Raw genomic sequence first — 26618 nt, forward strand, 5'->3', positions numbered from 1 at the left:
CGTTCTCATGCGCTCTTCTCCAACATCCTCCCCGCTATCGCTCCTCCGGCCTCCAGAGAGAACCCCGCAGAGAGAGAGAGAGAGAGAGAGAGGGAGGGAGAGAGGGAGAGAGAGAGGACCGGGTCCCACTGGGGGCTCTAATAACCTTAAGGACAGTGGTTTGTGCAGACGGAGTCCCTCTGAGCTCTCAGTGGATCAGATCCTGCAGCTCAGCTCAAAACTGCTCCTTCCTCTTAGTCAGGAATCACACAAACACACACACACAGACATATTCAAACACACACACGCCTTTGATTACTCCTCAGTCAGCTGACAGCAGGGTCATCTGATTTTAACCAGCGACACAAAAGTTTTTGTTAATCTGGACTGAGACCTGTTAGGATTTGTTTTAATTTATAAAAAGTGTTATTTGTACAGTTGTTAGAATCATTTAATCTGAGATGGACCTGTGGTACAATAAATAAATAAATATTAACCTGTCAGGGCAGAATTAAGAGAGTTTTAGCAATCTAATATGACAACATTTTGAATAATAATAATAATATGTTTAGGATAATAATTTTGCTTTTGAGGAATTCATTTTCCTCTTCTTCGTTAGCAGAATTGTTGCTCGTCGTTCAGATATGATGTTATTTTAGTTGTTTTCTATTTCTAAATCTTCTCCTCCTGTACTCCCCTCATGATCTGCCCAGCATTAGTGCTGTGGCTTAAAAACTTGGAAATATTTCTTTACCATTAAGATGATTACTCAACTCAATACCGACTGATCAGTTTCAAAATGTAAAAAAAAACCCTCCTCTCCTCCTCCGCTACAACTCCAGACCTGCTAAAACATGAAGAGCCGAAGCAACTTGTTGGTGACAGAGAAAAGCAGCAGGGACATGCAGCCAGTGTATAAATATCGCTCTCTCGGGCTCTTCCGTGAAGAGAAGAGGCTCCTTATTGAGGAGAGCCACTGTTAGCACAGCGTAGCCCCTCTGTTTCTGCAGGCCCTCCGGGGGCCGGGGCCGGCTGACAATGCCCGCCATTCTTAGCTCTCCGCTGCCCCAGATGACTGTGTCAGCGGCCCCCGGGCCGGCGGCGTAGTCCCGTGACCGGCGCTACACCCCGGCTCCAGCGCCAGCACCAGCCGCGGACCGGGCCGGGAACCGGGACCGGGCCCGGGCTCGGACGCCTCTGTCCGCGGCCCGGCTCCGCCTCCGGGACTCTGTGTGTCCCGTCCTGATGTCCAGAGCGTCACCTCTCACTCAGTGTGAAATCACACACACATTCAGACGATTACTACTCACAATTCAAAAAAAAAAAAAATAAAAAATCCCCTTCAGTCGTTCTTCACTTTATTAGGGAACCTTATGATATAAAGAATATTTTAATGCCACAAACTTCCTGTCCGTGACCAAAGTGTTGAGACAGGCTGTGCTTTCATGCTTCGTTTTACTGCCGCCTGATTATTCAATTACTCGACACGAAGTCTGGTGAGTGAATACATCCAAATGTTCTCTTTGACCCAAACGTGTGAGCATTCGCTGTTTTTTTTGTTGTCCAATCCAATTTCGGGATATGATTTTTACTTCACTTCCCTGACATCAGCAGTCAATCAGCTGATCAATTGATTACTGGGGACTAGCAATAACTCGTAGCTGTCACGAGATTTCCTCCATTCAAAAGATGAAAACACTTCTGCAGCAGCTGGACGTTACTTCAGGCACCCAGACGCCTGCAGACAGAAAAGTTGCCACTAAACTGAACTGAAGTGGGACCATAAAGCTGCGATCATCATCTGGACCAGACGAACAGTAAGATATCTGTATAAAAAGGCTGAGTCAGGCCCAGCTCTCTCTTCACTGCACCTAGTGTGTGTGTGTGTATGTGTGTGTGTGTGTGTGTGTGTGTGTAGATAATGTATGTCGAGATGCAATCAGGGTGCAGCCCGGGTGTGATTTTGTCAAATAATAACTGGAGATGACTTGATTTGTAGATGTAGTTAAACCGCAAATAAAGCATACGTGAATCAAGCTCGTCAGGCTGAAGCTCTCTCAACTGTCTTCAATTTCTTCAACAATTTCGTCAACATGCTTCATATCGACACAGATTTTTAAAAAAGTGACCCGAGAATAGCTGTTGGACGCTCACTGGATCATGAAAACGAGGTTTACACCACGAGCGCTACAGATTACAGCAAAACATACCGCAGTATATTCAATTAAATTCATAATTCATCATTAACGTCAATGGTTGGTGTCATTCTTTGTTTCCTGCTGGACAGGAGCAAATGTTTCTTATAGGAAGAGGAACGAAAACAAGACCCAAAACCAAAAAAGCCAACAGGCCTGGGAGTTGAGATTTGCGTGTGAAAAAGTGTTTGATTTTGCCGTTGACACATCCAAGGCATTGCAATGGAACCGGCCTGCCGCAGCCGAAAATAGCTCATAATCAATCAACTGGCAGACACATATCTGTCCTCTTAAAACGTATAAATGTGCAACGCAGAGGTCGGATCAATGGGTGACAGGATTCCAAATGCATCGATACAGACGTGCTCTTTGGCATAGCAAGCGCTCGCCATCGGCCCGCGCTTATTTCCTGTGCCTCTGTCCGACGGGCCGTCCGGCGCGAGGGAAAAATATCTGCCAGTGTAGCAAGGTCTGTGAAGGACACCACGGCCCAAGTGGCAGAGGTTTACCATCCGCCTTCACGCAATCTAAACACGCCGTAGAGCTTCATCTTTCCGCCGGCCGCGGCGCCACGATTGTTTTCTGGAGTCTTTTTTTTTTTTTTTTACGATAACACATCCATCGCGTTTGACCGCTCGAACGCAAGGCTGCTAATTGCTAATCTGTTCCGCCTCCCAACGGCTACATGTAGGCCGACTTCCCCTTTAATTTACTTTCAGAGTGACTAAAAGCTCCGCTATCACGTTCATGATCTAAAACAGAGCCCGGCCGGCGCACAAACACAAATCAGCGGACGTTCGGCGCAAAAACAAAAGAGCAGAGGAGAGACAGAGAGCAGGTGTGGAGAAAAGTAGTAAAAGATGAAATGAAAACTTTCCTGGAATGAGAAGCTAAAAGTAGCTGCTGGTGCTGACGAAAAACAAGGTGCGTGTTGTCAAAACTAAAACAGAAAATAAACTCTGAGCCGTTTAGAAACTGTCAAAAAGGCAGAGGGGACTTTCAACACACAATGTTTAAACACTGAAGTGTTTGGTCCGACGCAGCCTGAGCCTGACAAATTGACCTTTGAACCCTGCCTTTCAACCAGCTGGCAACAGGAGCCGTCGACCAGCGTCTCACTGCTTCCACACCGGCGGCTGAGACAAGTTAGTGAAGTTAAAGAGGTCGTAGCCACAATAGGTGAGCGTGTGTGTGTGTGTATGTGTGTGTGTGTGTGTGTTTGCAATCCTTTACACACAGATAGGTCTGCTGCCATTTATAACGCCGTTTCTATGAATGCCCTCCATCCACAAAGTTCACGCAGAGGTTAAAACTCAGAGAGGAAGTAAGTGAGAGGCCACGCAGTCTGACAAATTCCAGACTTCAATCACACACTCCAGCCCGACACACACACACACACACACACACACACACACCAAAAAAAAGGAGGCAAATTGAGACGTCAGGTTTTAATACTGACTGCAGATGCAACACGCCGAAGAAGGAAGAAGAAGAAGAAACAGACGGTGGAAACACAACCGAACGGCAGAGTTGTAACCTGTTATCATTTCTGCACACGTAAATTAAACTTCCTTCCTTGGTGATGATTTATTGACCAGACGTACAACTGCCCACCAGCTGTTAACCAATCGGGAGCGAGCTACTGGCCAGAGAGGCGCTGATAGGACGGCGCCGTGAAGGGCACGGAAGAGAAGAAATGGAGGGGAGTGCTGCTGGGGAAAAAGAGGAAAGCCTGAAAACAAAGCTGAAGTTGGGACTTTCTAAACACAATTAAGCAACACTTATTTAGCTGTGTGTTGCATGTCGAAGCGGTGACGCAGGAGAGAGAGAGAGAGCGAGAGAGCGAGCACAGCAATGGAGACTAAAGCCAAAACAGACATGAGAAGAGTCACATACAGGCCAGCACCACTCTGTTTAAATACTGTATGCGTTTCATTGTCTTCCTTCACTCGGTTAATGTTTACTCAAGTCACAGGACAGCTGTATTATCAGTGCTGAGCTGGCTGCAAGCCTCGCTGCTTCCACTTATTGCAATACAGAATATTCTTTCATTTACGGAGCAAAAAAAGCAAAAAAAACAAAACAAAAAAAAAAAAAACGGATTCTTTATGATGGCAACACATTATTAGACAAAGCCAGAATTATACCTGTGAATACATTTACGTTTTTTTATTTTTTTTTTTTTTACACACTGTGCTGATAAAAACAAAGTAAGACAAACCCGGGCCGTGGTCTGCAACAGCTCCACCTTAAGGATTCATATGACTCTCCGAGCATCACCTGACTCTCTCTCTCCTTTCTATGGAGCTGCTCTCAGGCAGCGCAATCAGGGAAGACTTGACCCGGAGTCAAATTTATGTTCAAGGAAGGGAAGACATTCAGGAAAGAAGTACAGAGACTGTTTGTCTACCAACACTGAAACAGTCAACGCCGGCTGGCTGAATCGCTAGCAACCAGCCAATATCCCGCCGCCGCTGATAAAGCCTGCCTTTGACTGAACCCTCAGAGATAAAGCCGGCCAACCTTTGGGATGGGAGGGGACTACGGGCGGTGGGCTGCACCCCTGAGCCTGCGCCGTGTACGTGTCTTCATATTTACATGCGAGCCCAGAGGAAATCCAGAGACCAGGCAGAAAGAGAGCATTACAATCAGAGAGGTTTGCATGTCCAGGGAGGCCTTTCCACAACCAGCACCCTACAAGCGGGACGGGGCATCAGCCTCTGCACCTTCCCACGGTGCAGTTATCAGCCGTTCCCAGATACACTCGCTTCAATTCTACTGATTTCAGAAAACGTGTCCATAGATGACGCTCCGATCTTGACCCACACGGGATCAGTCCAGCATTACCAAACACCCAAAATCCCCTCTAGAAGCTCCACAGGTGCACTATGATCACTCCCAACATCATAAAATCACATTAGGACAATGTTTGCAGACAAATATATCACACACAGACCCAGTGGATCCAGCGCAGGCCACAGCGGGATTTGCATATCGCCATGGAGAATTATCAAACACGCTGACGTGAGGAGATATATGTATAATTTTCCAAAGGACGACTGCAATTGTTGCTTGACTTGCCACACCCAGGGTAAACATATCTCAGCCGTAGTCATATATGACATGACACTAGCACGCACCACAAAAGCCTTCGCCTCAAACACGACATAAAGAGGGCAGACAAAGCAGGGACGGGACTGCAGTTCACAAACCAGCCCTCTTATCCCAAGCCAAGAGTCTTAAAGCAGCACAAACAAAATCAGGGCATAAAGCATGCACTCTTCAACTCAAGTTCCTCCTGCTGGCCTGAAAAAATCCAAAATCACGCAACAAAATGCATTTTTCAGGATTGGACTCACTATTGTGCGCAGTCGATGAGCTGGTATTCGTTAGACCTCTCGAAGCATGCTTTCACTCCTTCGTCGTCCCACAGCTTCTTTGCGTGATCAAAGAACTCCTGAGGAAAAAACAGGAAAACAACAACAACAAAAAAAAAACCATTTAGAAACAAGCAGACAACGAAAGGACATCAACGTGCAATTTTACATATCTGGACTCTTCAAAAACCAAAGTCCGGATAAATTCTTGGACAGTGTAGCTTTGTGAAATGGCACTGCAGCACCAAAGGCAGCTGCCCGGCGTTTTGCTGATTTCCCGACCTTGAATCTGTGAGGCTGTGTGGTATTTTGGTTGTCCGGGACAGTGGGTACAAGCCACAGGTGGGTGCAAGAAGCACAAACAGGTTGGTGGGTCATATAAACCAGAACGGGCTAAATATAGCTCAGATATTGCCAAAGCACCACGTATATTTGGTATTTTGGTTTCAGGCTTTGTGCAATGAACAGAAGCAATGACTTTCCAGTGCAGTGTCAATGTAACGCCACCGAAACAAAAAACACGTTAAAAAAACTTAATTATCCTTGAAATGTAAATAAAGTTATTTTGTCTGATCACACTCCAACCGGTTAATGTGGGGAAACAGACTTCTGGATACAGTGATTGCGGTTACAGAAGTAAAATAACCTTAATTCATCAATAAATGAACAGTGGATTCTTGGATTATCTACTGTATGATCCACAGTGTGTATACAAAACAGGACGAACAGACATGTTGGTCAACCTGCAGCCTTCGAATGCAGAAGTGCTGCACCGGCTCGCCGCGGCATTACGCGTGATCGTCCACCATGTTTACCCTCCGTAAATCAGCTGAGAAGCAACGCCAGGTTGCTACAAAACAACCAAACACGCCTATCGGAGCGTCACTATTCTGCTGTTGACATCTGTTGACATGTCGATCGCTTCATCTCTTGTTTGTCTTCATGAATCACTGTGACTGGCTGAGCTATTCCAGAGCGACGGGACGAGTGATGTTACCGACTCGGAGTGTATTTATTGATCACCCTGCCCTCTGATGAATATTCCATTTGGGCCAGCTCCTTTGCCCTCTGTACTTCTGCAGCTGCACCAGCCAGGAGCGTGATGTGGATGAAGAGGCTCACGTCCGTCTGAACAACCGGTCTGGCAAACCGATCACCCAACGCATGGATCAGATGGTTGTAGATCACAGATGAGATGCTTTCTGTCAGGACGCAACGTTCACACATTTTCCGTTCACTCCGTTGGTTTATCTTTGACTTTTCACCACAACTCTCAATAATTTAACTCTAATTATCATCGGCCACAGATGAACTACCTCTGAAAGTATCACCGTTACACCCTTCCATGCCGATCTGGGGCGGGCTGATATCAGGGAATCAGTGTAATCTGTTAAATCACTCCAGACCATAAATAAACTGCTGACTGTCAACAGATAAACTCACAGACTACTTTTAACATATAAAGTGAAAAACCACGTACAGGCCAAATTGGAGGGATTATTAAAGATGGCTGATTTGTAAACATTGCCTTTTCTTTATTCTGTCTGTTGCATTTCAAAAGGATCGCTGCATTAACAATCTGTGAAAGACTGAGCGTGCAAATATTCCCAAGAAGCAAGGACGGAGGGTGGCCACTGAAGTTTCATTCACCTCCTTGATACAGGTTTCTCCAGCTGTCCCTGAATACAAACTCATGACTTCCTGATCACAAGCTCTTCTGCCCAAACTCCCAGCAAAACAGCGCTTCACTCTGATGGTATAGCTGGGCTGTGATGCAATCCGGCACCACAGAATACACTCAAAAACCAGTCCCTTACGTCCCCCAACACGTACAAATATAACTTGCACTCCTGCTGTGAAAAATCCGTCCATAGGCATGATGCTGTAAACGACTATACATAGTTTTAGTGCTTCAGCTGACTTCCTGCTCCTCAACAAAGGGCAGCATTATGAGGAGGGCTCATCTTATCAATGACTCTAAGACATTTCCCAGGACTCGCTGTATGCCCTAAACAAAGATGATTGGGCTAATATCCCTGGTCGCCGACTGTGCACATGTCTTTCGGAGGGGCTCCTCCTCTGGCCTGGAACCACCACATGACTCTGCACTCAGCACTGCCGCTCGCTCCGGCTGTGCAGAGGGTGGAAGTAGCCCCGAACCAGAGAGAGAGCGAGGGTGAGAGAGAGACTGAGAGAGAAAGGGAGAGAGGGCGAAGGAGCCTGATAAATGATCACATGCTCCGGGAGATCTCCTCTCGGCAGATCTGGTGATTAGGTCCAACATGAAGAAAATCCACTGATCCACTCATTACAACAGACACTGATATCTGTTTACTTTTTTTTTTTTAAGTTACATATTTTGGGAATCAGTCAGGAATCACCTGAAAACCTTGACGCTAGCGAGCAACGCACCGCACCAAGACATGCTACATTAACATTTCACACAATAACAGTTCAGTTTCTGGCAACAAGAGTGAGCCAGCGGTGCCACACTCTGTTAAAACAGAAACGGAGCCATATTTGCTTTCTTGCTTGCAATTGTTCCCACTTGAGCTGCAGTCAAAGTTTAACACCCACCTCAAGTCATATCAGTAAGACTCAATATCACTGATAAAGTCCTCTGCTCTCAGTCCTGCAAGTCACCGGCACTGAGGTGGGCTGAAACCCTAAAAATAAAAGACGGAAGAAGAAGGAGAGGCCCAACTACGCCAGCAATGAAGGCTGATGTAGGATGAGAAGTCGAGGGTGGAAGGGGCAGTGAGAGGGGGAAAAAAAAAAGGCAGAGTATGGTCCTCAGGGCTCTTTTCCACAGAGGCGTGTGACACTGGGCCTTTGAATAAATGCAGTGTGTGCTGCAGTGCCCTACAGAGGAACTGATAACACAGAAAGAGACCAGGAGGGAATTTGTTTTAAACACAAGTTCTTCTTCTTCTTCTTCTTCCTCTTCTTTTTTTTTTTTTTTTTTATTTTTAACTCTTTCTCATGCTGGTCTCAATCCGCTCCCCTCAGCAGCCACGAGGTGCTGGCTCTGTGGAGCCGAACCGCCGCTCAGCTTGAGTTTCAGCGTTAATCGAGTTGCGTTTGTGATGTAATATGTCACTGGAATCAAATGGGTCAGGCTGACATGGAGAACTCAACGGCCTACATCTCATTCATCTTATCAAAACAAAGTTGTGGCGCAAACGGCTCGCATCTTCCGTCACAAGGGAACAGTGGAATTCCTCTGGGTTACGTTCTACAGAGACCTTTGGCCCTACAGAAAAATGCACAGCAACGGCCGCTGGCCTCCAATCCCTCCGAACACAGCCAGCCAGACAGCCAGCCAGGGCTTCAGTAAACCATCATCAGCGCATTTATTGGATTTGAATAGTATATCAGCGTTAGATAACAGTCGCCCAGCGCGGAGAGGCCTGACTTTCATGGGTTACCTCAGTTAAAGAGTACGGACAAATTTAGCTTAAAAAAAAAAGAGAGGAAAAGCTAAAGGAGAGAGAGAGAGAGAGAGCCACTGTTCAAGACTCTTCATCTTTCATAACATGCTTCCAAAAACAGAGCAGCACTCGATGCCACCCTTTGCCCCACATCGGCCATCCTCAAGTGATCAATTAGATGGAAAACAAACTTGCAGGACTCGCTCCGTTCAAAACAGCAAAAATCACCGACGGGCTACGAAGGAGAAGAAAGCGCTGAAAAAGTGAAAAAAAAAGAAAAAAAAAACCCGCTGGACACTCATTTGCAGTCAGCGTGATGTTGACACACACGAGTTAAACGCACGGTGCTGGATCTGAAACCGTTTATCAGGACAGTAACTCTGCACCAAAGTAGGCTCATCGGAGGGTGGGGCTGGATACGCCATAAAGCTCACCTTTCAGACAGCAGCCCGAACACAACCGGAGGAGAACAAACTGCGGACGCACTCCTGGCGCTTTTGTTGAGGGTGTATATAAACAAGATTGGCAGGTTTCAAATGGTGCCTGCATGGCTGGAGTGAAGAGCCCAACATGAAGGCTTCACCGTGTCCCACACACACACACACACAGACTAAACACAGGCCGGGGTTCATTTGAATTTGCTTTACTTCTGCTGACAGATGCTGTTGAGTGGCCACAGCGGCATTTGTTTTTATTTGCATGAGTGACCGTTTGTATCTATGCCTTCTTCTCCACAGACCTACTGTTACTGCAAGCTTCAGCAGAAGTATGGATGGGGGGGGGCATTGATTACAAAGAGTAAAAGGTCAACGCAGCTCAACACGTCAATATGGAAAAAGAAGCGTCCTGAGCAAACTTCCCAATGATGAAATCCGATATTCACAAAATACAGTAGAAAAATTCCACTTGAATCTACTCTCACAGTTAAATCCTGCTGGTCTCATATCCAGGATATCTGGTGATATTTTCTTATTCCTGCACAGAAAAGGTACCGAATGGAATTTTGACCACACCGATTCAACATCAGCTACAACCGGTAGCAGCTCCTCTAATGTCACATAACATGAAGCTGAGGGCTGGTGCCTGGAACACACAAAACTCGCTGTCAAACACATTTTCATCCCATTAAACGTGCTACCACCGGTCCACGTTCGTACTCATAAAGCGGGTGATCAACAGAAACACCGGCGCACTTGTGATGCATTCTGATTCCACAAAAACGCGGCATTATGTGTCCGCGGTTTTCCTGGTAATATACGCCTCTGCATGTCAAAACGGCGCCAACAGGTGCTCCTTGGCCGTGTTCCTGTGCTGCTGTATTGGATATCATGCCTTGTGGCACTGAGTGACAATGTAGTGGTGACACTGACGGCACAAGCGAAGCCTGAGACTGATGACAAGCGCAGACGCTTCAAACAGAGCCATGTTGTTCCCCTTGGCCCGGCCGGGCCTGGGAACTCTCCGCCGACTCTCCCCATGGCCCCGGCCCTCGCACAACACAACATCACAGCAGCGAGGACGGCCGCAGCTCAGTTCACCACGCTCCCACTGAAGGCCCTGTCCGGCCTGTCTGCGGATGCTGCAGCCATATGGAATGAAACGAACAGGCCGACAGGGAAGCTGGGAACCGTCATGCTAAAACGAGCCACTTCCAGGACAAAACACAGCTGTACTGTATGCGGCTGTATGGATTAGACCTGAGGACAGTCGAAAGAGATAAACTTTACTCTGTCCACAAGGTCTTGACATTGGCTAAGCTTTGCATCCTTGCATCATCCCCCCAATAAATCAACAAAAAACAGTTAAAACACTTCTCAGATACAGAATGAGCTGAAAAGTACCAAATCCCCACACAAAGGAAATCATTTTTTTCTTAAATTCTAATGAGTATCTTTTTTTTGTTCCTCAATAGATGATCAGAAAACAAACTTTTACATTACATGGCATGAATAAATTATCAGAGTTGCTGCAGAAGTGCTGACCAGGACATCCGTACCTGATCTACAGCACATGGGTACTTTCATTACGTTCTTATACAAGTATATCACCAACAGCACTGAAACCTCTCTGCAGCTCCTTAATAATGTGTCATTCCTGCTTGGTGGGTGCCGCACAGGCACAGTCAAACAATAAACACTATCAGAATTATGTAGAACGTTATCAACATTTCCAGCACATGACCTTGTGCTATCGAATGTCCGATCGCACGCTGAAAAAGAGTCCCATGTGCTCTGACTTGCGCTCAAAGCCGCATGCAGCACCTCAGGTTCAGGTCCGGCAGGTAATCAAGCCTTCAACACGTCTCGTAACCGCTGATTATGTACCACTGAACTTTGCATCTTCCATTTAAAAAAAAATAAAACAGAGCGTCAACGAGTACAAGAGAGACAGCATGATGTCTGGAGCTGCACAAATACAGATCACAGACCTGATCTCCGTCCATAATACCGACAGCAACGCACACAAACACAGAACAACTTTTAGAAACGTCTTACCTGTGAATAGTCAAAGTCAGAGAGTGGTGCTATGCTTTTGATGTATTCGATTCTGAATTGGTCCTCTGGGTTGGCTAGCGGGACTGGGGGTATTAAAGTGCTCATCGCCGACACAATAGTCTACAAGGCAGAAGTTACAGAAGGAAAAAAACAACAACAACAAACAAGCATTAATCAGAATGAAAGCAGGAAATGTATATCTTATTGTAAGCCTGTATAGTAATCAGTGAGATAGGATTACAATGTACCAGGAGATCGATGAAGCACACTAGGTTAGGAGATGCAGAAGCAACTCACCACTATGGCATCCTTCACGTTTTTCCGAATATCTTGGATTTTCTGTTTCTTTTCTCTGCGTGGGGACAGAACGAGGTGTGTGAGGCACCGGAAACACAGCAAACCACAAAAACATTCACCACCCGGCGAGTCATGAGTAAAGCAGGGGGTTACAGGCAGGTTGAACACAATTAAACATACATGACGAGTGAATAAGCTGTGCATGGCACAGAAGGGGGTTTGACAGTAAAATACAAAAGTAATATACAGTCATGTGGCCAGGATCTGCTTTTAAACTGTTTAAAAAAGCCTCAGATTGCTTAAGATCCTCCTTCCTCATGTATTAATAAACCACACATGTATATTCATATACATAAATATAATTTTCCTAGTGTTACAGGACTGTGCCGTGTACTGGGCCTGTTTAAAATAGACCACTGTTGAGATCAATGCCATGCAAGGCCTTGCAGCAAAACAAATCATCAATAGGCCTGTGTCGATCACAACCTTTCACCCTCTCACATGAAACAGGAAGCTAGTGAATTATTTGCCATCTGTGCAACACTGAGATCCTCGCACACGTATAACTGTGCAAGAAAAAGGAGGTGAGAATAGAAAAGGGGGAGAGGAAAAGAAAAAAAGAGAGGAGAGATTGGAGGGAAAGATATTAGCTGCTTTGCATGGGATACAGGGCCCAGCAGGCGCTGCAGTGCCTGGGGAAAATCCATTCACAGGCTACACTCCGGCCTCGACATGAGCAGCGGCGGGAGGAGAGAAATAACATGGAAATAAAACGGAATAAAACAGAAAGCGGACAGAATGCAGCATGGAGTCGCTAACGGAGCCGTGTAAGAAGGAGCTGCATTGAACGCAGCAGCACTCACTCCGCGTTGAAGCCGTTGACGTGTAGGATCCTCATCTGCTTCACAATGGTGCTTTTTCCGGACTCTCCCGCACCTTCGGAAAATAAGACCAGAAAACACACTCAAATACCACACTAAAAAAAAAAATACAACAGGACAACCCGCCTAGCGCCAGCCACGCACACTCTAATAAATACAAATTATAAATAAAAAAAAAAAAACCCCGCTAAATGTTTAGTAAATGAAGGCAGGTAATTGCAGGCTCCGGAGCTCCGCTACCATCAATATCCACCCCCATGACATATTATTGCAAGCGCTGTCAAATGGGGCTACGTGTTCGGTAAACGAAAGGGATTACGTTACATTTCACATCGCCATCACACACAGAACCAGCCTTACCCAGTAATAAGAGCCTGTGTGTGGCTTTATACGCCTGTCGCTCCTTTTGCAGCTGTTTTTCTATCTTTTTATTAGTCTCTCGTTGTGCCTTTTCGTCGATGCGTTGATCTTCAGTCTTGCTGTTGCCCAAACAACCCATCTTCCGTCGCCCTAACCCTTCCTTGTGGAACCGCTAAAAATATACGTATCGGAAAAAAAAAAGAAGAAGAAGAAATAATAATAATAAAACACCAGGAGGAGAAGAGAGAAGGGGGGAGGGAGGGAGTGATGTCGCGGTTTAAAAATAACACGAGAACGAACCTGGTGTGAAATAAAAAAATGTACAAAAAAAAAAATGTAAAAAAAAAAAAAAAAAGGAAAGGGAAAATCTGTGCGAGGCTTCTCCGTCGGAGGGAGGAATATATTCCCCGTTACAATTCCGCCTCAGCCGCAGCCGACCGTCATCCGAACCGTGTGCGAGTTCACGGACCCACGAAGAAAAACCGCTCGCTTCAACACGGCCGCGGAGGAAAATAAACACATAAATAAGAAGAAAGAGAGACGGGGGGGGAGAGAGAGGGGGGGTTCGATCTCTGGGAATCCAGTCAACTGTTCCTATCGCGTCTCCAGCCCCTCTCTTCTCTCTCTCTCTCGCTCGCTCGCTCGCTCCCTCTCTCGCTCTGTATTTTTTCTATCTGGATTTCTATCAGTATTTCTGTCTCTTTAACTCAGCACTGCCTCTCTCTGTGGCACCAGGAAGTAGCCGCGCGCCGTGGAGGTGGGAGACAAAACCCGCGTCGAACTGCAGCCTCAACGGCATTTCAGAGGAGCCATTCCCCGGTTCGGTCCTCCGCTGTCCCGCTATCGAACTGATCGCTGGAGGGGTGGAAACCCGGAACCTCTCCCTGGTTCCCTGCCACAGAGGGGCTGGGTCTGCTGGGTCTGCTGGGTCTGCTCAGCACTCGCTGACCCCCCCCCCTCCCCCCAAACTGGCAACCCGACCGCACATATATCTGCTGCCTTTCACCTGCTTTTAACAGTCCAGGTATGGCAACACGTCACGAGACACCTAAACAACTGCAATTCCATTTTAATAAATATAACTATATTTAACTTGCCATACGGGGTTGCATAACGTAGAATGACTTCTCATTTGTAGCATTGTGCTGCTTTCAGAGTTTCCTCAGTCCTCACTGACCCCTCGCCTCCAAACTGGCAACCCGACTGCTTAGTACTCTGAGCTTCACCTGTTTTTCAAAAATACAGGTATGGCAACACATCACGGTACACCTGAACGACAGGGGGGTGTATAGGTAATACTCACACTGCTAAAATGATCCATACTGCCTGTGAGAAGTACTCTCTTCCATTCTCACCATGTATTACACATGCTTAAATTCCTTTTCTGTAACTATAACACCTGTTGTACATGGTGGCATATTGCAGAATAATTTAACAATTTTATCACTCTACTGCTTATATTGAGGGGTTGAATCTATGCTCAAACTGGCAATCATGTTGTTAACCAGTTTTTAATAATGCAGGTATGGCAACATAATACTGCTTTTACCAACGTGTTTTCGTCACTCTCATTAATCCTGTTATCTTGAACATACCCTAAAATATTTGATATACAAAGTTAAATGCTGTAAGATAATTTATAACACTTTATCACTGTGCTGTTTTCAGCAGTTCTCACTGACAACCTCCTTCTCAAAACTGGCAACCCAACTGCACCTATCTGCTGTTTTAAAAGTGCAGGTATGGCAACACATCACGAGTAATTCCGTTTTCACAAATGCAGCCTAAAAAGTTTCTTTCGAGTTGCATATTGCAGAATAAGTGAATTTTTCTAACTGTAATGCTGTCATGGTTTAGTCAGTCCTCCCTGACCCACTTAACCCCAAACTGGCAACCCGTTCATGTTATCATTACAGTTATTAGAATTCAATTTAACTTTAGGAATGGCAACAGGTCATGTGTTACTGGAAGCGGTACTCGCCACAGTAATAATACTGCAGTTTAGATTTACAGATTACTCATAAAAACACTAGAAAACTTAAAATATCTGCCCCAGAATGCAAATAGAAGGCATGTCAAGACATTAAATCTATAAAACTGAGGATAAACACCCTCGTGCTCCATTTATATAAAAAGATAATCTCATAAAAAGCACTAAACTAAACTAGAGCATGTATAATACACGATTTCTGGAATGAGGACTTCTCCAAATTTGACATATTTCGTATTGGATTTCTATGAAAGTTTGGCCACACATAATTGAGAGCCACTGTCCAACTAAATATTGCATTATTTGCAAGAATAAAAATGGAAAGATATGACTTCCTGGAAGCACTAGGCATATTTGAAAACAGAATTCTGTCACTAATTTTTATGTCCTTTCATCTTTATTTTCCAGTTAAATGCTGTATCGAGAAAGAAGAAGACAGTACTGTGAGAAAGTCGTGTTCTACCAACGGCAAAGGGGCTCAAATTCAAAGCGCCGCAATTCTGAGCACAACTAGTCTGTTTTTTTTATGATTCTCATGCATTTAAAGTTTGCATGTTCTCCTTGTGTGTGTGGGTTGACTCAGTCGCAGTCTAAAAACATGCAGGTGAGGTAAATCAGTGCGAGTGTGTGTGTGTGTGGTTGTTTGCGCTGTGATGGACTGGTAATCCATCTATCTATATTCTGTGCTCACATTATCCATCCCAGCTGACTTATGTGTTCAGGCAGGCTACATCCTGGACAGGTCACAAACCATATTTGACTTTCAAAATGAAGATAACACAGTTTATGACACACACGTACGGTACTGCTCGACTTATTAAAACTGTAGCTCACACAACAGCCGCTCGCATGCTGTTTCCAGCTTTATAGCTCCCGCATGTTTTCATTGGCGAAATATTCAAACACAGCATCACTGTTTGCAGGTGAATTCTTAAATGTTTCCCGTCCAGAGGCCGAACAGAGACACACGCTCATATTCCCGCCGAAGAGCATCTCAGAGAAGTGCACAGAAAAACCATGCAAACTTCACTCTGAAATGATTTCCAGCCCAGAGTCACGCTGTGCTAATTCTCTGCTGACCACGACAGCACCGTGCAGCTCAAACCGGCCCATCCCTGCTACAGTGTGAATATAAAAATAGTACAGTGGGGATAAATTGTACTCAAGTGCAGTAATTTTAATGGTATATATGGTATTTTTATATGACAGTGCATTTTCATGTACAAAGCTTCATATTCCAACATGTTTATGCCTCACCAAGCCTAAAAGAATAAAGCAAAGAATGATCAATAGTACGATATAGAGTCAAACCAGGGGCCACATGCAGCCGGACTAAAATCACCTTTATAAGACATATTCTTAAAAAACAAAAACAAACAAAAAAAACCTGAATTCTACAGTGAATAGATAAAGAAGAGTTGCTGCTTTTCTTGTAAAATGGCAAGTGATGCTTTCTTTTACAGTTTTATATTTTGCACAGTCATCCCAGAGGCCGGACCGGACCTTCTGTCTGGAGGGGAAGTTCTCACTGACTGACACCAACAATCCGTACTCAAAGTAAGAAGAACAACCACAATATATTTAAACAATAAAAGTAAAATTAATTTAAAAAAAAAAGAGCCTTGAGACTGACAAATACACAATGAGAGCAAATGAGTAGTTACTTTATGCAGAGCCCAATAAGGGCATGAAAACTATTTATATGTACTTAATTTAGAAATATCTTATTACTTTAGGACATCCAACTGATTAAAATAGAAATACTGATAAAATATACTGTCTCTGGATTTAATTATATTAGCAGCAGACTTGTGGAGTTTCACTGGAAACATAAGCAGCATGTTTTTTAAAAGATCATTTGCAACCTTTCTTACTTATAGGTTGGTTAGGCTAAACCAAAGGTGTCAAACACGAGGTTCGTGGTCCCTAATCAGTCCGCAAAAGGTTGCGATCCGACCAAGCAAATGGTAAAAAATTCAAAGTAAACAGTGATTTAAAAAAGAAAAACAAAAAAACAAATTTCTTGAGAGTGGCAGACACAACACAACACTGAGACCTGAACTCAGATGTAGAGGTAGCAAGTTGTGTACTGCAAAAACACTAAATATTCCTCCGCAGTACAATTTGGAGTTACTCCACTCAAATACTTTATACTTTTTTGTTTATTTCACATCATAAATACGACATCAATTTATTATCAACTGTTGTTTCACCTCAAAATATAAAGCCAAACAACTCCACACACTCGTATTCACGCCGACGAGCACGTTACAGTCAGCAGACGGCCTCAAGCACGCCTTTAGACTGCAGCAGGAAACCAGAGTACCCAGAGAGAATGTGCAAACTCCACATAGACTCAAACTGGAAATACGCTTGCACCATATATGTTGATTTAAAAAAGAAGAAAAAATCCCATAAATTCTTACTCATTTCTGTAATATTAGGCTGTGAGTACCTGCTCCACTATTAAAGGACTTAACGCCTAAAAAAATAATAAATAATAATGGTGATAACATGGTAAAGAACTGTCCGTTTGTTGTATTAGATCCCCATAAAGTCATTATCTACCCGCCATAATACATATTTAACAAAGTTCAGGAGTATTTTACTGGTTTCTTGTGTAAAAGGAACAAAATTCTATCAATACCACCAAAAAATATCATCTGCAAGTCAACAATTAACTCCAGATGCATGTTTTTGCAAAAAAAAAAAAAAAAAAACCACACAAGGAAGTGGAGCCAGATTCAGGCTTGAACAGGGGATATTCTTAAGGTGAGGTGAGAGTGCTAACCACTAAACCATGAGCGTAATGTTTTCTAATGACCCAGTTAACACACGTGAGCGGTATACCGTAGACAAACAGAAAGAGGAGTTGAAAACAAATGAATTCTTTGCACTCCTTATGGGTCTGTTTGCTAAACTCGACCAAATAACTGAACTCTGACTCCAGAGAACAGCCAGCTGAAGACTTCGGCCCTCGTTCTGAGAGAGTCTGTCCCGTCCCGTCATCTTCATTTCAAATAAAGAATTTGGATTAAGTTTGTTTTCCTGTATAACAGCAGAACGTGTGCATCAGTAAGTTCAGTCTGGCAGTGCGAGTCACACGTTCTGCCAATAGGAAGGAAACAGAAAAACTGTTCTCTGTTGTCGGCCTTGCCTGACATTTGCATTTAGCTCGCTGTGGCTTCCTCTCGACCAGAAGGGGGGGTGGGGGTGGGGGTGGGGGTGGGGGTGGGGGGGGGTGGGGGGTGGGGGGGGGGGGGTTGCTGGGACTTTTCACTCAACAATTCAGCACTGCTCATGTAAACTACCATTGGTTTGTGTGTGTGTGTGTGTGTGTGTGTGTGTGACAGTGGCGGTAATGTTCCCGTCAGTGTGCAGGGGACGGGACGAGATGGAGGCAGATGATCCGCCGTGGCGACCCCTTCAGGGAGCAGCCCCCGGTGGAAGTGGAAGAATAGTCTTTTTCATTCAAGACAATCTCGTAAAACTTTGTGTGCCTGCTGAGCTAGCACGATCCCGCTGCATTGATGAACTCAAAACTAACTACACATTTACCATATGCATATATTACAGGCATTCGGTAGCTCAAGGCAGCCATAGATTATTATCTGAGTAACATATAACAAGGAATTTGCTGTTGTTGACTCCATTATGAAAATACAATGCAAATACGAGTTTCCTGTAGTGAAATCGGACAAAACAAAGTTGTGCAGCTTGCAAATCGAACCTGAAACACTCAACACCGACAGTGGCGGTATAGGAATCCCACCATCAATGCTTCATCATTTAAAAAAAAGAAAAAGCAAAGAGAGAAAGACCAAGAGAGAAAGTCTCCCCACCTCAGAAAGCAAGGTCAAAACGAGAGGCTGAGCCACACCACCCTCTAGTGGCCACACTCTGAAGTGCAGGCGTGCCGTGGCTGCTGTCAGGCTCTCAGAGATACAGAAGCAGGTTTTGCTGCATAAATTATTGTCCTTTTTAGGAAGCACTGTCTGATATTTATATTTAGCCGACTGTGGCTTCCTTCAAACTCAACTAAACCGGTGTGCCAAAATCTTTTTTTTTTTGTTGTTGTTGTTGTTCAGGTTCTTCTCTGCTCAAAAATCTGTCTCATTCGTCTCTCCTCCGCCTGATGTTTGACATTTCCTGCACAGACTGTAAAGACAAATGTCTGTTTTCATGTTCATGTGCATGCATCCACAGAAGTTTAGCGTCACAAAAAGGCTTAGTGGCTGAGGTCGATTATTATTTCCAGTGGACAAATCTAACAATAAATAACACTTAAAACAGCTCTTTACATGCATATAAACTCCAAACGTATTTTCTGGAACAGGCCATAATTGAAATATGTGCTGTATAAACGAGGCACGGATCCAAACAAAATCCAGCTAAAATTAACCCTCTTCAATCTTTTTTTTTTTTTTTTTTTTTTTGAGGCTGTAAAGAACTTTGCAGCTCTCCCAGCAGGGACTGAGACTCGCCATGAAATATGAATTAAACAGTAAGCAGGAGATGGAGAACACACACAGTCCAGCGTCCCTCAAATGCGGTGCGCTCCCCGTTTGGTCTGAAGCATCCACGCCGCTCCGGCCGCCGCTCGCCGTCAGGGCCGCAAACATGACAATAACTGGGACTCAGGTATCCTGTTGCACATTACATAAGCTGGGAACGCAGCGCGGCCAGAAGCAAAGTTCAGCCGTGGTCAATGATAAAACTCACTGAGACAGAAGCAAAGTTCAGTGGGCTGCGGCGGCGTTGGGAGCGCAGGGCCTGCGCAGGGCCGCGCGCTGCGATACTCTCTGGATGAGTAAGACTTTCCTAAATGTGGCCTCGCAGGCTCGATACGCCGACAGAACTTTCAGTTACTGGTGACTTGCAACAAGCTATTCTCTCTGCCCGCCTGCCTCGTTTGGGCGAGCGTCTCTGTCGCGCCTACGACATTGCTGGCAGCCTGTTGTTCAGGCTCGTAAAGGTGATAAGGCAGAGATATGAAGCAGCCGGTTGAGGACATTCGAGGAAAGCTGTAGCAGATCGCTATCACCGGCCTGTGCAGAATCTGAGCCCGGCGAGCAAACAGTGAAGACACTTCCCCTCCACGAAATAATGGCAACGCACCAGTTCAAACCTATAGGCAGCTAAAACAAACTTTATTCGAAAGAATAATGATTAATTGCAAGCTCAGGCCGTTGCAATGTCCAGGAACTTCTTAGACATTTAAAACCTCGGATGTCAAACGCAATTTCATCTCGAGTGCGCCGGACTGTGTGATAAATTGCCAAAATAACATTTACATGTAAAGTTCAAAGTGTCACAGATGAAAATCAAAGAATTACTACAGAAAATGACTGCAGTCTCAATTAATCTAATTTTACTGATACGTTCTCTTAGAAATCTTCACAGTTTGCTTGGTGGTTTGGTGGGAGATTGGAGCCTCCTGCCGGCCAGTTTTGGCCCACAGGCCTTATGTTTGACACCCCTGCTGTAAAAAAAATAAACTAAAATCTTTCTGTAAAATAATAAGCTGTGAGATAAATTCTGCATTTTTAAAATAATATTTTTGGATTCATAGAGATTTAAATGTCTGACTATAGCAGTGTTGATGTTAAACTGCTGGTTGTTGGTACAGAACGGACATACACTCACGTTTCAGCTTCACTCTCAGTTCTCCCTGTTCTGAGTGAATACGAGCCTGTGTGCACCGGTCAGCAGCTCCTTGGTTCATTTACTGGCTTCACACACTCAGATGAAAGGATAAAAAAAAAACAACAACTTTGTTTTCTTGCATGTAGTACAAAGTGTCAGAAACACGCCTGGATGTGGCTACACTGAATCCTTTGCTGTTAAAAACCTTGATTCAGCAGAAAATGTTGCATTTAATTGAAAATTGGAACAAAAAAACAATTGATCTAAAGTTTGAATTAGTCTTCAAAGTGATTGAACAAGTTTAATTTACATAAGCAGAGTTTATTTACTGAACTTTCTGCAACCATCTCTTTAATATTTCAGCTACAGTACCTAAAATCGGGTGACTTTTCTGGCGTATAACACAGTCTCTTCTACTTTTTTCTTTACCACATTATGGAATCCCGAGTACTGGACGGATACTGACAGGAGCCGATCCCAGCTGGACAGGTTAGTCATGAATCCATGCATGTTTATGGATTACACAAGATGCAAACTCCGCAGGCTCCCAAAAGCAAGCAGGGAAATTCTCCATACGAGGCAGGAGTGCGAACCACTACGCCTCCACGAAGCCCCGCCCAGAACTCCAACCGTCAGCTTATTCCTTCCAAGTATCTTCAAATCTACCTCCACATTTGTAGCTGCGTCTAAAAATACCGCCTGCCAGCTTTTGTCAGAGACTGAAAGAAAGCAAAAACCTGACATTGGGAAGATTTCGGGGACTATAAATACCGCCGAAACCAGCTCAGACCAGAGCCCGACCGCCCATTTAGGATAAACATTTGGTCTTTGTGGCCGCCGTTATTCAACTTAACACCTGCAGCGCATACAAACAGATAAAGTGACCCAGATTAGCGAGCAATACGTCGCCCTGAAATGCAACACTATTTGAAAGGTGTCCACTTTCAGAGGAACACAAACCACCGCAGTCCTCTGGCATGCAACAGGAGTCCTGCAGAGACCGGGAGGGGGTAAAGTCCCGTAGGCCTCTTAGGAAAATCCAGGGGTGGGCTGCGGGCTGAGGTGCCAACGCCGTCGGCCGCCCCCCCCCCCCATACGTCTGAGAGAGAGAGAGCCGCCCGAACCGTAATGAAGCGGCGCAGGTCAGACGCTTCCTGCTCATGGAGGAACGTATGACACTTCCCTGAGTGACTTCATTAGGATGAGCCATTTCTTCCTGTGTAATTAGCGAGAGCTGTTTACCCAGGAAATTAAACTGGCGGCCATTTGTTGTGCGGCGAGAAGACGACGAGACTTTTTAAAAGGAAAAGCAAAATACACAGCACAGCGGAAAACTTACAGCGGTTATCAATCCGTTCATTCAAAACAAAGTTTCTCTCTTCTTCTGTTCCCACACACACACACACACACGCACACACACACACACACACACACCTCTTTTAAAATCAAGGTATGGTATTCACTATCTTCAAGTCAATTTCATGTGCCACTTATACATGATAAAGTACGACTAAAAGCAAAATACTGAACAAAAATCACTCATTTGTCAATATTTCAAGCTTAAGAAGATCTCCACGTTTTGATTAATGTTTCAATAGATTTCTGTAACATATTAGTTACATGCTGTTCAGTTATCTACTACGTAATGCATTATTCATTAATTTTAAAGAAATTTGATTAAAAAAATAAAAACCCAGCACTAGTTGTATGTCTGCAATGCTGTAATAAACCATTATTGTTGTATATTTTAATGCATATTCAGACTAAATACATCCATAAGGTGCAGCGGCCGGGAGGAAAAGATGTTTTGCTGGAACGAAGGGGACAAAACATTTTTTTATGGCCCTCAGTGTTCAAGTGTTCGGTTTGACGAAACAGGAGGAAATTGAGAAGTTACCAAATAAGGAAGTGAGTTAAGAGATTGTTTTTTTAAGGTATGCATGCTGAGGTCTCTGCCGTGCTTAAACCAAATGAGAACTTAGCTTCAGTTGTGAAAATGTCAAAGTCTGAACACACCGGAACAGTTGCTGTTAGTCTGAAGGTACTGAGTCAAATCAGGCAGAAACTGTATAATGTAGCAGCAAAACCTCCCAATCATACAATCCAGTGATGTTCAGGTCATCAAATATGACACGGGTGTCAAACACAAGGCCCGGGGGCCAAAACTGGCCAGCAGGAAGCTCCGATCCGGCCTGCCAAAATGAATTTCTGAGGAGCAGCAGACACAACACAACGCTGAGACCTGAGCTGAAGTATCTGCGATGCTGGCAGGAAGGACAGCTCGCCTCAACGCCGCGCTGTCAGGAGACGCTTCATGAATATTTCACTGTATTTTTTTCCACAAGAAGGTTTTATTAAAATAGTCTTCATGCTGCGATTGCAGTCGGTTTCTATAGAAATTGTTTATTTTTAACAAAATATAAACATTTTCATCTCGTACAAGTTGTTACGGCACTATTCAAGACTGATTCACACCACCTCCCCTCATCCCCTGGCTCGGGCGCCCTGCTATGTTGAGTTTGCATGTTCTCCCTGTGCGTGTTTGTTCTTTAATTTCTGCCTGAAACTCTACAGCTGGGGCTCATTTTCAGTCCGAGAGAAATAGCAAAGACACATGGGAAGAAGGCGCAACCTGTGGCTGCTTCAAAACAGAGTCCGGGAGTTAAACTGTGGATCCACTCATTATTATGACACTGTGGCCCACAACAACAGGCAGCAAAGTAACACGACACATCTCTCCTGTGTATTTCCATTTGTGATAAACTTTCAAGTTCAGATATATTCAAGTAAAATTAAGCTCAAACGACCAGCAAAAGATCTACAGTCCGTCCACACTATACGCAATATCCTACAACGTATTGTAGTCTAGTCGTTCAAAGCAAAAACACTCAAACAAGGAAAAAAAAAGGTTGGATAATCATAATACAGTTGGATAGCCTGACTGAATCCAGCATTTGTCTGTTTAACAGGATATTTGACTGACACTCCCGGTCAGATTTCACACCTAAATAGCAAATTGTCAGTGAACACTTTATTTGTGCAGCGCTGTACTCAATCCTGCAGCCTTCTTCAGACTCGCTGATACTGGAATCGGCCTCCACTGGATGTTACAGCGCTGGTTTTCAGGGCAAACATGGCAATGTTGTGTCTTTACATATGACTGCGTACAAGCTCAAAATACAAGGTGCAGGTTTCACTGCGTTATACTGGTTTCACTTGGTAATACCAGGAGTCACACTAATTCTTTACTACTCATCATAAACCTCACTGTAAATGCACAAGGCTCAGCCAGGAGGCTCTTTATTATGTGTCATGATAGAATAAACACTAATCTTTAGAGCCCGTAAAGCATCTTCGAACAGCCAATCTTTGTATTTAAGATCCTGTCAAACTATAGTAAAACATTTTACTATACTCACACCATAAACCATTATGCTGTCATCTACAGAGCAAAACACACACACACACACACACACACACACAAAGAGGACACCTTATAGTCAAACACTGGTCTGTAGTGCAGCACACAACAGGGTAGTAAGGTTACTGTTCACACACTACCGCACTGTGAGGCTCAAAGAAGTGACTGTACATGTGCGCCAGCCTCCCAGAGGTCTGTTTACCGGTCGTCTCCGGACAAGTCATTACACTACAGCCAGACGAGTCATCTTTATTAACGCGCTGAACTGCACTCATCTGCTGTGAGCCTGTTTTGTGTCGGGCAGCGTGTATTCGCAGGGGTCACCGTAGTAAGTCACTGTGACTTGACTTGGCTGGTTTTAACTGCAGGATGCCCTCCGTGCTGTAGCTGGGACTCGAACCCAGTTCCCCACAGCAGGGCCTAACCTGACGGAGGGGGGCCAGGCCTGTTTTCAACCACACTGTGTGTTACTTATTGTTCAAAGGGCTCAACGTGCAGCTCAAATTTAGAAGCCATGACTGAATACGCCACCAATTTAAATTGATATTAAAAACCTGTGATCTGTGTATTTGTAGCAAATAAGTTAATTATTATATAACAGAAAATCCCTGCTCTTTCTCTACATGTGTTTACAGGCAAACTGACACAGTAATTTAAAAAATGTTTATCTGAGAAATAAGTCACATTTTTCCAAAAATTAATCTACGAAGTCAAAGTGGAGCAGAGTTTACATTAGTTTAACACATAAATGGAACTATCTCCAGCCTTTATTTATGTTTCTATTCTATTCTATTCTATTCATTTTTATCTCATAATCCAGAAAAATCAAAAACACAGTATCTCCAAATATTACAACACTTAACAAGTTCTTATTTTTTAAGCAGAGGTCATGATTACCGAATAGAACAAGACACATCATGGAATATTGACTCAGTAAATATTAGTGAGTTTCAGGCTTAGCTAGGAATAATATAAACATGGAGAGGAGCTTGATAGTAGAAAAAAAATAACTAACAACAATCCATTATGTAGATATGTTTAAGTGATAAGCAATTTATTGATTTATTATTGTGTACTAATAACGTTATAATTCTGTTCTTTATTTTCTGTATTTGGGGAGCTGCATTTGAAACATCCACCTGGAAATGTTTATGTAACAAGCCTGAATGAGTCCTGCCCGGCTGTTTACATGCAAGTTGCTGCTCTATTAGAGAAACCAGTGAATTATTATGATCATGATGGGTTTTGGGAGGTAATCTGGTCCAGTGAGGAGGTGTCTGAGTCCGGGCTACATTAGGACTTTATTCTTTTGTAAAGACCGGTTCAGGGTGAGAGGACAGCTGAGTCTCCATCATGTGTCTCTGTCCTCCTCACAGCAGCCCAGCAGATGTGGCAGGAGGACAGGAGGACAGGAGGACAGGAGGACAGGAGGACAGGAGGACATGAGGACATGAGGACAGGAGGACAGGAGGACATGAAGACAGGAGGACAGGAGGACATGAGGACCGGAGGACAGGAGGATGGGAGGACGGGATGACATGAAGACATGAGGACATGAGGACAGGAGGACAGGAGGACATGAGGACATGAGGATGGGAGGACGGGATGACATGAAGACATGAGGACATGAGGACAGGAGGACATGAGGACATGAGGACAGGAGGATGGGATGACATGAAGACATGAGGACAGGAGGACATGAGGACATGAGGACAGGAGGACATGAGGACAGGAGGACGGGATGACATGAAGACATGAGGACAGGAGGACATGAGGACGGGAGGACATGAGGACAGGAGGACATGAGGACATGAGGACGGGAGGACAGGAGGACTGGCCTCTCCTCAGCAGTGACATAATGTGTGAAAGGCCAGGAGGTTTCGGTCCCCCCCGCTCCCGGACCGGACCTACCGAGCAGCAGCAGCCGGTGCGTCTGCTTGTACTCCCGCTTCAGCTCCTTCAGCGCCTTGTCGATGTTCTTGCTGACTTTCTTCGCCTCCTTCTCGGCCTCCTTCTCCTCCACCAGCAGTTTGTCCCAGTTCTTCTGCTTGTGGGTGCTCGTCTTCTGCAGCAGCTGCAGGCGGCGGCCGCGGTCCTTCCCGGTCCCCTTGCCTCCGCCGCCGCCGCCGCCGCCGCCTCCGTTCTGAATGAGCACCCCGTCGGTACCGGCGTCTCCGCGGCGGTGCTCCCCGGCCGGGAGCCGGGCAGGCTCCCCGGGGCGCACCAGGCCGCCGCCGCCGCCGCCGCGTAGGGACGACGTCTCCCCGCATCCCCCCGTGTCCTCCTGGCGGGCTCCCCCGGCGCGGGTCGGCACGGCGGCGTCCGGAGGCTGGTCCGAGTCCGAGGTCGCGTTGGAGATCGAGCCGCTCAGGTCCCCGAAGAGCCGGGGCCGCAGACTGTAGCACAGCCCCATGATGAAACCCGTGAGTGTCTGTCAGTGGGGCTTCTCATAAATTAAAACATCCGAAATTAAAAAATTAAAAGGAATTTAGGGAAAAAAAAAAAAAAAAAAAAAAAAAAAAGCTCGCTGCGGCGCCGCGGTGCTC

General features: G+C 45.0%; 1 protein-coding gene and 1 long non-coding RNA gene across 4 annotated transcripts in view; one reads left to right on the forward strand and one right to left on the reverse strand.

The window, feature by feature from the left end:
• LOC115405754 (guanine nucleotide binding protein (G protein), alpha activating activity polypeptide, olfactory type) overlaps positions 1–26531 on the reverse strand; it is a 38222-nt gene extending 11691 nt beyond the window's left edge. Inside the window, exons 1-5 of one of the 2 annotated variants that reach the window (XM_030115454.1) lie at positions 25984–26531; positions 12638–12710; positions 11775–11829; positions 11478–11597; positions 5534–5631 (exon numbers count right to left, since the gene is read on the reverse strand). In XM_030115454.1, coding sequence (XP_029971314.1) covers positions 5534–5631; positions 11478–11597; positions 11775–11829; positions 12638–12710; positions 25984–26485 — 848 coding nt within the window. In that variant the 5' untranslated portion in view covers positions 26486–26531. Of the gene's footprint in view, positions 1–5533; positions 5632–11477; positions 11598–11774; positions 11830–12637; positions 12711–13015; positions 13208–25983 lie in introns of those variants that run through there. The other variant, XM_030115455.1, reaches the window with a different exon arrangement.
• LOC115405783 (uncharacterized) lies at positions 13672–19462 on the forward strand. 2 transcript variants are annotated; one of them, XR_003933464.1, is made up of 5 exons: positions 13672–14039; positions 14171–14260; positions 14684–14755; positions 15414–16562; positions 18359–19462. It is a non-coding gene; the product is annotated as an uncharacterized LOC115405783 (long non-coding RNA). The 2 variants fall into 2 exon arrangements; XR_003933463.1 differs by lacking the exon at positions 18359–19462 and having other exon boundaries at positions 15414–17725.
• Positions 26532–26618: the final 87 nt, after the last annotated feature.

The sequence above is a fragment of the Salarias fasciatus genome, chromosome 18 (assembly GCF_902148845.1).
Source record: "Salarias fasciatus chromosome 18, fSalaFa1.1, whole genome shotgun sequence".
NCBI classification, from domain to species: domain Eukaryota; kingdom Metazoa; phylum Chordata; class Actinopteri; order Blenniiformes; family Blenniidae; genus Salarias; species Salarias fasciatus.